The sequence below is a fragment of the Heloderma suspectum genome, chromosome 7 (genome assembly GCF_057233095.1).
Source record: "Heloderma suspectum isolate Gila_16-S chromosome 7, 16-S_ref, whole genome shotgun sequence".
NCBI lineage: Eukaryota > Metazoa > Chordata > Lepidosauria > Squamata > Helodermatidae > Heloderma > Heloderma suspectum.
In genome coordinates, this window is record NC_139464.1 from 33,023,497 (window position 1) to 33,036,370 (window position 12,874).

Genomic DNA, 12,874 nt, shown 5'->3' on the forward strand with positions numbered 1-12,874 from the left:
CACATGCGGACACTATAGACGTACACTACTTTCCTGCTGAAGTAAATGAATACTGACTGTTTGACAGCATAAGTGCAAGCTACCCAGGATGAGGGGGAACAGGCAGGAGGTAATTCATTGGCCAACTGGGCTTTAAAAACATTGTTTATTTGCTTGTTTGTTTATATTCTGCCTGTCCTCCAAGGAACTCAAGGCAGTGTACATGGTTCTTCTACTCCCTTCTACAATCCTGTGAGATAGCCTCAGGCAGAGAGATTGTGACTAATCCAAGGCTACCCAGTGAGTTTCATGGCTAAGTGGGGATTTGAACCTGGGACATTCTTGTACAAACACTCTAGCCACTACACCATATACCTACCACATGGCAAATATGGCCAAGAATGAAGAACTCTTATTTTCTCAAAGCTCACCAAGCGACATAATAGCATCTATGGTGCATGTTATCAAGCTCCAGGATGTAGCTCTGGTCAACCATACCCAAATCTAGACCTGGTTGAGAGTGGTTGTTCTCTAGTCCAGCACTGTAGGAGGGAATCCACCAGCAGGGACTTTGTGGAGGGTCCCCTCAAATCTGGAACAGACCCTGGGATTATCATGCAGCTGAAGCTTTCAGACAACATAAATTGGGATCGAGTGAGCACCACATTTACAATGCTACTGCAGTAATCTATATATACACACAAAATCCAAATTTGAAGGATAGACGAGACCTGGGAAGGTATTCAACCCCTCCCAGAGCAACTGCTCTAACTGCCAGAAGACAGTTATAATCTCTGAATCTATTTCTTTTTGTCCCTTGCAAAGCAGAACATTGCAAGAGTCAAAGGCAAGTAAAGTTTTGGTTCTGGGGGAAGCATTCTACAGCTGAGCTTTGTTTGGATTTTCAGTTCGGCCTGAGAGCTAACAAAAGACTAGCTGGAATGTATCAAAGGGAGGGAATTACGGACATATCACACTGCACTGAAAGTCCTTTGCATAACAAACGACTGCACAGTAGCATTCATGGCGCTTGTTGAATACCAATGAGAAATATTGAGTATTCTCCTCTCAAAAGAAGCACACCACTCATTTGGATATAATAATGCAAAGTAGAGACCAGACCACGGGAATTGCACATACTGCAAGGGCCGGGTCCCCCCTCTCCCCGCTCCCTGTGTAAACACGGTGCGCATGTGGGAAGGGGGATGCTTTGGTAGGGCAAGATGTGCAAGGAGGATCTGTTCCCCGTTTTATTGGCTGACCAGGCCTTCACAGCCTCTGCTCTGCATTTCACGTGGGCAAAAAGAGCTGGAATGCACCCAAAGTAAATGAAATAAAGACAAGGAAGGATTTAAAGAAGTAGATTTGTAACTAGACTGAGACTGGCTGTAAGTTCATTACAGGTCCAGGACAGACCAAAAATGCACACCTCTCCATTTTACAAACTGCAGATCCATTTCAACTCTCTTTCCCCAGCTATTAAGAGGAATTTAGTGTTCATTAAAAGTGATGTTTTGACAGATAATAATGTCGATTCAATTCCACCCACAAAAGAGGCACAGAGTAGTAATGCAAATGCTTCAAACATCTGCCCTGACAATGTCCCTCAACAACCACTTGGGAGGGGTTCCATACAGACTTGGGGGGGATCATACACGGCCAGACACTTCACTCATGCATATGCGTATACCATATTACGGGCCAGAACCTGGCTTGTGTTTTGCAGTGCAGCGTGCCAGGAAAAGGTTGCGGCCAACCGTCTAATGATTTCTCCTTTTACAGATTTTGCAATGTGGGAAATAAAAATGCTCACTCTTCCAATCAAAAGTATTATCCTTGTGCCCAGTGATTGTCTGTTGCAAGCATAATTTAATCTGTTAATTTAATTTTAAATTTGTATAATCTGCTTTTTAGTACTATCCTCAAAGCAGAGTACAATGAAATCATAAACACATCATATGAAAAACACAGTTTATCTAATTCAATAAATGCAACTGTAGAAATAAGATACAGGCTGTGTTCGCACATAACACTAAGTCATGGTTTAATGCCGAAGAGTGGCCATAGTTCAGTGTGACAGAGCACCTGCTTTGCATGCAGAAGATCTCAGGTTTGATCCCCGGCATCTCCAGGTAGGGCTAGGGAAACATACTACTTGGCACCCCAGAGAGCTGCTGCTAGTCAGTGTTGATAATACTGGGCTAGATGGACTCATGGTCTGACTCTGTATAAGGCAGCTTCCTATGTTTCCACAGCCTGTGGGCCAGATGCAGCCTGCCAGGCCTCCTCATCCTGCCTGACAGCCTTTCCCCAAGCTCCTCTCCTCTGCCTCACCCTCTCCACATCTCTATTTCCCCTACATATCAGGTAAATTGCCAGTTGGGGGGAAGACTGTGGGGAGATGAGAAAGAGAGAGAGAGAAGTGTGGGAGAGAATGGGAGACAGAAAAAGACGGGGGGAGAGAAAGGGAGATAGATAGATAGATAGATACATAGATAGATGGATGGATGGATGGATGGATGGACGGACGGACGGACGGACGAGGAATTAGAAAGAGAGAGAAGGGGAGATAAAGAATGTCACTTTGGCCCTGACCACTTTTGGCTCTGGACAAAATTCAGAAGTTGTGGGAAGAGAGACTTGCTGCAATCAGATTGCAATACTTCCATTTACCTCCCTTAAAAAAAAAAGCTAAAGGTTCTCTTTGGTGTAGGAAGAGGAACTGCACAGCTGTCATGTTAAACAAATAGTATTGTTGTTTTCATTAAAAAAAATGGTGAGGGCGTAGACAAAGAAGTTGTGTCGCTCACTACTAATCAGGCCACAAATACGATGGCAGCCTAAGAAAGCAATCGCAACACCAATGGACATGCATTTGGGTATTTGATCCCCTTTCCCCACATGAGAGTGTGGAAATTGCTTCTGTTTGTGGGAAAGCCACTCAAAATCCTGTCTTCCCAGAAGCCTATCCTCATCACCATTCAAGTCTACCTGTTAGGGGCCATATGCTGAATACTTTGGAGATTTACACATCTTTGCAAAATAATGGTAACTTCCAAGTGCCATCAATTTGCTGTATAATCCATTGGTGCTTCTGGCACTTATGAACGATCATCTCAAACATAAGACATAAACCATCCTCTGCCATCACACTGTCTATACTTAACTTGATCTGTTCTGTGTGTGTGTGTGCGCACGCGTGTATTCACTGAAGCAGAAACAGTAGGCCTTTTAAAGTGGTTCAATATCCTCTAATTTTGCCAAGATATCACTTCAATGGATTTAAACATTCCAATTGTATACGTTTCTGTTAGAGTGGCTTTAAAATTTTCTCATGGGAAACAGATCAGACCTTTTACAATCCATATGGAGTATGGTAATACCTTAATACTCAAGACCCATCAGAGACATTTCTGGGCCAGAGGGAAGAAAATATACCACTCATACTCTACCATCCAGTACCCTGTCTCCCTGTGACCATTGCAGTAAACAACAATTTGCAAAAGTTGCTCTAACAGCTGGATCAAGAAACTATAACAGGAACAAACGGGGCCTGCAACAAAATGTTGCAGCATGGAGCAGTGGAGGCTGGTGGCTCTGATGTCAGTAGGGTAGTGAATCCACTCTGTGTTTCAGTCGGAACCAGTCAGCACCTTGGATAGCTCCTCTGGAGTTCTGACTGAAACCCAGAGCAGACACCCCGCCCCACTGACCTAGGAGTCACCTGCCTTCACTGGTATGGAGTGCTGCTGTCCAGTGCTCCAGCCAGCCATGCCTTCTTTTAATTCCATTCCTCCTCCCACAACAGACACTCAGCATTCTGTGGCCACAGAGCATGCTCAGTCCTTGTTTGTTTGTGCAGCGGGGGGGCAGGGGGTCTTAGATTTTTTTTCCCTTAAAGATATTTTTCCTTAATATCATTATGGGATTATTATTATTACTATTCCTTGTTGGCTAAACCTTTAATGTTTATTAATACGTGTTAACTGAATGGTAATTTATGGAAAAGGAGTGCTTGCTTCTATTTCTGTGCTTTAAGACTATATTTGGACTATATCTGGATATTTGGTTTGTTCTTACTGAAGTTTAATATAATTCTGTTTTTTCTTTTTTCTCTTCCTTCTTTTGCTATCCTCCCTTTTTTCTTTTTCTTAGAATACTGTAATGTTGGAAACTGAAGATTCTGATTATATTGTTGGTATTGTTTCTTTCATTTATAAAAATAAAATAAAAAGAGATTAAAAAAAGAGATTTTTTTCCTACTTCCACAAACTCTGTGGTTAGCCGTTTTGGCTGACATAGCCATCATAACTCAGCGCTTTGTTCCCTCTTAGTATATACGATACTCAGATCTCTGAAAACAAGACATCGAGATAGTAAGATGGACTGCTGCAGTAGCAGCAGCAGATTACCTGATGGTATTCACTGTAACACTAATGCAGGTTTGCACCAAATTCCATATAACTGATCACTGACTATTCCTTACTCAAGTTTATTTTATGGAGATGTCTGGGTTTTACTAGGGCTTTCTAGCAGCAGAGCACCTGCTTTGCATGCGGAAGGTCCCAGGTTCAATCCCTGACATCTCTAGGCAAGGCTGGGGAAGATTCCTTGTCTGAAGCCCTGGAGAGCTTTTGACAGGCAGCGTGGACAGCACTGAGCTCGACAGGCCAATGCTCCGGCTTGGCCTAAGGGAACTTGCGGTGTTTCTATGATTCACTCTGAAAACCATTTCACACATTACACAGGGCAAAACCAGGTCCGACAGCAAGCCATTCAATCCTGACTCCCTGAGAAATTTGCTGTATTTGCACCTTATAGCACATATCTAAAAACGTAATATGTGAAGGCTTCACTCATTAAATTTTTAGAGGTGCACTAAAGAATGTACAGAGCGAATACAACAAAGCCCTGACTCAGCCGGGAACCTCTCTCATGGCACTGCTCTGATAGTACTTTAGTTTCTTGCACTGCTTTGCCTCTAATAAAGGGAGAGGAAGTTGGTGATTTCAGTGGGGTCAATAGCCCCATATCTGACCCAGCCTTTCTCCTTACCCACAGAGCAGCATGGAGAATAGAAGATACCTTTCTTGTCTCCCTCCCTCATATCTCCCACAAGTTCATACCTTGCTGATGACTGGTGTTGTTTATTCTTCCTCGAGGAGGTGGTGCTGGTTGGTTGTTGTCTCATGACGTGAGCTACACCCACATTTAAGGGCTGGGCTGCTGGAAGAGTGACGTGACTAGCTAAAAGTGCAGGCTGTTGCATGATGGGATTGTAATGGCTGCCATGAGCATGTGTATTTCTGTAAGAAGAGACAAGCAGAGAGAAAGGCAGTTTGCACATTTTGAAAACAATGTTTACAAACGAATGGCAATTACCAGTGCATCCCACTACACATAGAACAAGGTATTTCAGGCTGTATATAAATTATTACCATTTGCTCCCTTGAATTCCTTCAGTGGCCTAGAAAGTACTTTAGCAGCCTGCTTAGGGACTGAACTCTGTAAACATGTTTTATACTGAGGTTACAGGTGGAAACAGGAGCCGGGGGCGGTGGGGGATCAAAGCTGATAGCAAGGTGTCATTGCTACTCAAAGCCTAGGAATCCATAAACTGATCACACACTGCACTGGCTAGAGCTCTTTCCCGGAGTGAACCTCTGCGTCTGGAGGAGCAGGTTCAGTGGGCTTGTTCTGTAAATATTTGGCAGTGTGTACAGGAATCCACCTTACATTCGTTGCCATAGCAAATGAAGCAACACTCATGGCTACAGATGTATGAGAATTTGGTTTCAGTTCGTTAAAGATCAGAACTTGCCCCATTTGTATCCCCAAACGGAAGTGTATTTTTTGGGCAAAGCTCACATATTCCTGAGCTTGTGTTCATGTTCGCAAAAAGTGTTCATTAGAAAACAGGCACTTTGAAAATACATATGGGAAGGGGGGAATACGCATTTTTATGATTTAGTCAATGGGGGAAGCATGCGTTTGGATGCGTGTTTTAAGAAGCGCACACCTAACTGCGCACTTTCCCGTTCGAACAACAACAAAAGCTTGCATTCGGGAGGAGGAACAAGGCAGACCAGGCTTTGAGGTGGAAGTTGGAGAACCTCCACAAGCTCGGGCCTTGGTGGTTCTCCCATGGTCATCCTTGACGCTGGTGCTTCTTAAATGAGAGCCACTGTGCCACAGGCATGCAGGAGCAGAAAGCCAAACAACAAACAAAGTAAGGATCGGAGAAAGAAACCCCAAGGGATGATTTCCCCAGTACAGTAATAAAACTAAAGAAGAAAGGAAGGGAGGGGACTCCCCAGCTGGTCAAAAGATACTGCTGAGGAGGGGTCTTCACAGAGAATATTCCATGAGCTGCTGTCTGGTGGTCAGAAGGGAAGTAAGCAGGAAGGTGCTTGTCCCACCTCTGAGGGCTTGCACGGTTAGGCAAACAATCCTCACCGCCGATTCACACCCTCACCCTCTTTTAGCCACCATGCAATTACATATCGTGATTAGTCCAAGCACAGGGCCAGTTGCGCTACCTCCACCCGCTTTTGAGAGGGAAGAATGGCAACAACCAGGTCTATAGGTATACACAGGCCCAGCTCAGAGCACAACATGCTGGGACAAATGTTAGAGCCCACTGCTGCTGATGCTGGAGTCCTTGTTTTAAACAGGCTGGCACCACTTTGGAGCATTCCTGATTGTCACCGTCCTTTCCTGTTGTATCCTGCCATGGTGCCACCACTATGAACTCCACCCACACCCCACACCGGTAAGCCTGCAGGGGAGCCATCATGGTGGAGGAGGGGGAGGGATGGAGGGCGCCTTGCCCAGGGCCCCCTGAAACCTGAGCACATGCCCCAAAGTGTAGGTTGCTCATGTCATACAAAATCATGTATGTCTGGTGTAGGAGGATGCATGTCCATCACACACGGAAGACGGTTGGATGGATGTGTATGTGACGCATCCTCAAGGGTCCTAGAAACCCACTACTTCTACTGGTCACCATTTATATTGCCCTTACCAGAGGCCATGTGCTTTGCAATCATGATCTTGCTTGACATTATTACCTCCTTGCTACAGAGGCTCAGTGATAGTGATTTGACCATGACTATCAATTCCCAGGGAGGATTTCAACATAGCCCCAGTATTCATTGAGCCACACTGCCTCTTATCCTGCCACAGTTTCTTTGTTGCCCATTCACATTACAAGGCTTTTGGCAGTGTATAGTGTGGAGGAACAGAGTGACTAGGGCAACATGGGAGAGATTCCAAGGGAGGAAGACAGAGAACTGCCAGAATTCCATCTCCCCCACAGCAAATGTCAAGGTTCCATTATCCATCTCGGCATAAAGGCTTCACAGAGGGCAATAAACAGGTATCACTTTCCCCTCAGTGATTCTATGAAAGCAGTTACTGATCCAAAAACAAAGCTGCAGAAAGCTTCCCTGGCACGCATGGACACGTGACGAAGAGTTGTCCCTACACAGCATTTAAGAAGCATTTAATAGGGGAAGCAAGCAAGCAAGAAGATAAAGGATCATAAGAAAGCTGTCTGCTGTACTTTTTGAAAAGCGATTTTGCTGCAGGCACAGAGGTGCAGTAAGCAATCCAGGAGAAGCTGTGGCTTTTATTCAGGCTGTATTCTTAGCCTATTGCAAAGATCGGCAGGGGAACAGACAACAGTGCTCATAAAGAACTCCTAAGGTTTTGTCTGCAACTCATTTACATTGTTGGCTTGTTAAATATAGTGATGCACCTCTCGAAAGGGGACTTGTGTGAAGTAAGTTTTTTTTTAAAAGACTGATTATGTACAATGGTCCCAGCCCATGGCAAGTTGGTAATGCGCAACTATTTCCACATGCAAGATTTGATTTTCAGCCACAGGTTGAAGCCCACCATGCACAAGCTTTAGACATGGCCACCACATGCTCAGACTGTAGTGTAAACAGGTTCGTGTTACTGAGCAGTTCAATATTAGGTTGCTTCCATACTAGGTCACTTCAGCACTGGTGAGGCCTTGTTCTTCCACAATTCTCTGGAAACGGAATTAAAATAGAGGCTCCACACAAGCAGCATGTAGAACTATATTATTATCTAGCAATATCCTTCCCCAGGGCCAAGATCCTCCTATAATATTTACTCACAAATAAGTTGAATTCAGCATAGATTCCCAGCAAATTTAAAGTTTGTTTGCATCTCCTGCCCATTTCATGGCTTGTTGTCGAACACAGCTGGGGGATTTGTAAATTGCTCCAGTGTCAGTTTCTGTTCCCACAGGGAGGGTTATTACTAATTTCCTCTCTTTATTTTTTTTTCATATTTCAAAAGAGCATGACTTTATCTAATGCTCCCATCACATTTCTCCATTGTATACTCTCCCTGTTGAGTTTTTTCCAGCATCTCAACACTGTCACCAAAATATGGCCACACAGACTGGACATACCACTCTAAATCTGGCATATAGTCTATGCTGAACAGAGCTGAATCTGTTAAGTATAGACAGGAAAAGTGCTATTGAGGCATTTAAAGGCTCTCATGCCTTTAATTCAGAAGCTCCCTGTTTGCAGGTCCTGTCCAGGTCGTGCAACTGCGTTTTATTAAAAAAGATCACGACAGATCAGGCCTGAAAAACCTGAAACACTGGAATGCAACAAGCTGACAGGTTTGGCATCTGGTTGCTCCATAAGAAGTGAATGAACAAAAGATGGCACAAAGAATGAAGGAAAGGGCTAGTGTGAAAGCAATTTTAGTCCAGCTCTTGGGTGCTTCCAGGCTGAGGATGCTTCCAGTGCTTATACTCCAAAGGCTTTGTGCAGCTAATCTGTCTTTTCTGTTTTAACAGGTTTTTTTCTGGTAAGAAAAAAAGATGGAAGAAGCAGTGGGAAAACTCGGGAAGATTACAAATTGAAAACGACCTTGTCTAGACTGCCCCTGTCCCCCGTAAGTGTGATGACACAATAAAAGCCATGTCTGGAAGCACCCAAAAAGTAGGGAAGAAATCGGAAGAGCATAAGACACAAGTTCTATTTGACCAAAGGTGGCTTCTTCACACAAGGTGATGTAGGCTAAGCCCTAGAAGACCCAGGAGTGAGACATGTCACCCAAATGGTGAATAATAATGTCTGCCAAATTCAAGTTATTAAAGATGAACCCCATACAAAACAGAGTCTAGTAGTTATGTGGGAAAATCATGGAGCGATGGTGCAATGAGGATTAGATCATATCCACAGCTTGCTATAGTAGACAACAGGTGGTATTTAATGCTGCCTTTGCACCACTATGGCCCACTGCCGGCACAATGGGAAGCGAGTGCTTCTTAAAGCACCGAGAAACTGTCCTGGTCCATCAGGAAAGCTGTCGTCTGTCCTGGGCGATGGCTCAGGCAAGGAGGGTCGAGGTATTCAAGATGGCTGGGTCACATCGGGAACTAAGGTTAGGTTTCAGGACCTTAGTCACAATCCTAGAGCTAGAGAACAAATAAGTTACTCCAGCATAGTCTGAGAGCAACTGGCAGACTTTTATAGTCAGGTCAGGAGAGTCTCTCTGGAAACACTACCCCTTCAGGTTCTTCATCTGGCTGTCAAAGGGCCAGCAGCCTTTTCCTGCAGGCATTGGCTTCTCCTAGGGAATGAAGGTTGAAGAAGCGGGGAGCCAGTTGGGGACTGCTCCCAGGGACCCCCTGTTCACTAGAGGAGTCTGAAGTCTACTCCTCAGAGTCAGAGGGTAGTGGCATCTCCTGGGAGTTGTGTGGACAAGACAGGGAATGTGAGGCAGTGGCCCACTTCAGAAGGACCAGGAAGTGGTTCTGCTGCCGCTCCAGAGTCACCATCACTGGAGGCTTCTGTCCCTGAGAGATGCCAGTTCTGGGCCATGAAAGAAACAAGCTGAAATGCTCGTTTCCAGAATGGAACAGGTCAGCAGGACTAGTAGAAGGGATCTCTGTTGATCTGTCCTGTTCTGGAAACAAGATTTCAGCTAGTTTCCGAGGCTGCTCTAGGAAGCGCTAGTTTCCTGCTGCACTAGCAATGGGTCCCGCTGGCGCAACATACTCAGCAGAGATGCAGTAGCAGCATTGGATACTGGCGACAGTTCTGGTCACCTAAAAAAAGAAATTGTAGAGCCATCAAAAGGGCAACTAATACGATCAAGGGGCTGGAGCATCTCCCCTATGAGGAAAGGTTACAACAGCTGGGATTGTTTAGCTTGGAAAAAAGGAGGGTAAGGGGAAATAGGATAGAGGTGTACAACGTTATGCATGGTGTGGAGAAGGTGGATAGGGAGACATTTTTCTCCCGCTCTCAAAATGCTAGAACCCAGGGTCATCCCATGAAGCTGAGGGGTGGGAGATTCAGGACAGATAAAAGGGCGCCCTTCTTCACACAGCACATAGTTAAACTACGGAATTTGCTACCACAGGATGTAGTGATGGCCACCAATCTGAATGGCCTTAAAAGGGGGTTAAACAAATTTCTGGAGGAGAAGGTTATCAATGGCGACTAGTCCTGATGGCTGCGTGCTAACTCTCCAGTACCAGAGGCGATGAGCCTATGTACACCAGTTGCTGGGGAACATGGGTCGGAGGGTGATGTGCGCTCATGTCCGGCTTGTGGGTTTATTTATTTAATTATTTATTAAATTTATTAATCGCCCATCTGGCTGGTCACCCAGCTACTCTGGGCGATGTGTTGTTGTTGTTCAGTCGTTCAGTCGTGTCCAACTCTTCGTGACCCCATGGACCATAACACGCCAGGCCTTCCTGTCCTGCGCTCTCTCCCGGAGCGTGCTCAAGTCCATATTCATTGCATCAGTGATGCTATCTAGCCATCTCATCCTCTGCCGTCCCCTTCTCCTTTTGCCTTCAATCTTTCCCAGCATCAGGGTCTTTTCCAGTGAGTTTTCTCATATAATAATAAAAAAAAGGTAAAGGTGTCCCCAACCAGTCGTGTCCGACTCTAGGGTGCGGTGCTCATCCCCGTTTCTAAGCCGAAGAGCCAGCGCTGTCCAAAGACGCTTCCGTGGTCACATGGCCGGCATGACTGAACACCGAGGTGCACGGAACGCTGTTACCTTTCCCGCCGAAGTAGTACCTATTTATCTACTTGCAATTTCTTGCTTTCGAACTGCTAGGTTGGCAGAAGCTGGGACTGAAGACGGGAGCTCACTCCGTCACGCAGCACTCGGGTCTCGAACTGCTGACCTGCCGACCTTCCAGTCTGCAGTTCAGCGTCTTAACCACTAAGCCACCGCGGCCAACATTTCTCATATAATAGAACAGTTTAAAACAATAAAATTCTACAGTAAAAACATCAAATTTCTAAAAATACCCTAACCCACCCCAAATGCCTGCCTGAACAACCACATTTTTAATGCGTGGTGGAAGCTCATTAAAGAGGGGGCATGACAGAGGTCCCTAGGGAGGGAGTTCCACAGAGTGGGGGCCACCACAGAGAAGGCCCTGGTTGAAGGGTTCCTGGTTGACAGCTGGTTGGCCACTGTGTGAACAGAATGCTGGACTGGATGGACCCTTGGTTTGATCCAGCAAGGCTCTTCTTATGTTCTTATGCCTATTGCCTAGATACTGAGGCTCACACACAGAGTAGATAATTCACAGACAGACACAAGTTTTCCTTCCTGTTTACCTCCAATCTGCCAGTGGCTGGGCCCCAGCCATGGTCTCCGGGATGACTGTTGCATGCTGAACCGAAGTGTGGGCGGCTACCCCAGTCAGTTGCTGCCAAGCTGGAGGGAGCAGGATTTGCTGAGTACCACTAGGCCAGGCTTGCTGTGGATCAGAACAGAAAATGGTTCTCTGTATAATAATCACAGAATTCTGTGCCAACTCTCATACTAGACTTGGTTTCTTTTTGGAAGCACTTCAGAAACTATACAGCATGGAACAGATTTAATACAAGTCAGCAGAAAAACCCCAAATAACTAATTCAAAGGCAATTGTTATGGCTTAGTCAGTTATGAACAAGAAAAAAACGGACAGTGCTGCAAGCCTGAGAGGAAATGAACCAGCTTGAAAGCCAAGCTAACTTTAAGCCAATATCTTTTGAAAGACAGCTGTATAGGCAAAATTGCTAGTATTAAAAGCCGAAGGATAGGCACACACACACACATTTTCTCTGTTGCAGCATGATCCTAGGCAACGTTTCCCTGTAAGGGCTGCAAGCTTCTGCTCATTTACTTGGAAGTAAGTTCCACCAAACTCTGAGTAAATATGCACAGAATCAGGCTGAAAGGGTACTTTGGATTGCTGCTCCTTGATCTTAAGCTTGTTTACTCGGGAGTAAGATTCCCTATGTTCAGTGGGTCTTTCTCCCAGGTGTGTATGGCACTCCACATACACATTTGTTTATAAGTAGGCTTCACTGAGATCACAGGGACTTACTCCTCAATCAGGGCTGGCATAAAGGGTAGGCGTGGTGGACACCTGCCAAGAAGTGTCTTGTGACACCCCAGAAGGGCCCACTAATAAGAGCTCCCTGGAGTTGCTCCTTGTCTTTACCATTATAATCTGCTATTACAGATAGACTTTTTTCTCCCTCTCTCACAATACTAGAACCTGAGCTCATCCCATGACGCTGATGGGTGGGAGATTCAGGACAGATAAAAGGAAGTCCTTCTTCACACAGCGCAGAGTTAAGCTATGGAATTCGCTACTACAAGACGTAGTGATGGCCACCAATTTGGATGGCTTTGAAAGGGGGTTAGACAAATTCCTGAAGAAGAAGGATATCAGTGGCTACTAGTCCTGATGGCTATATGCTACCTCCAGTATCAGAGGCAGTGTGCCTACGTACACCTGTTGCCAGGGAACATGGGCGAGAGGGTGCTGTTGCACTTGAGTCCTGCTTGTGGTTTCCTGGCCGACAGCTGGTTGGCCACT

General features: G+C 45.4%; 1 protein-coding gene across 3 annotated transcripts in view; it reads right to left on the minus strand.

Annotated features, from left to right (window-relative positions):
• HIPK2 (homeodomain interacting protein kinase 2) overlaps positions 1–12,874 on the minus strand; it is a 214,092-nt gene that overhangs the window by 18,815 nt on the left and 182,403 nt on the right. For all 3 annotated transcript variants that reach the window (XM_084809530.1, XM_084809533.1, XM_084809531.1), the window contains exons 10-11: positions 11,622–11,764; positions 5,106–5,285 (exon numbers count right to left, since the gene is read on the minus strand). In XM_084809530.1, coding sequence (XP_084665656.1) covers positions 5,106–5,285; positions 11,622–11,764 — 323 coding nt within the window. The remainder of the gene's footprint in view (positions 1–5,105; positions 5,286–11,621; positions 11,765–12,874) is intronic.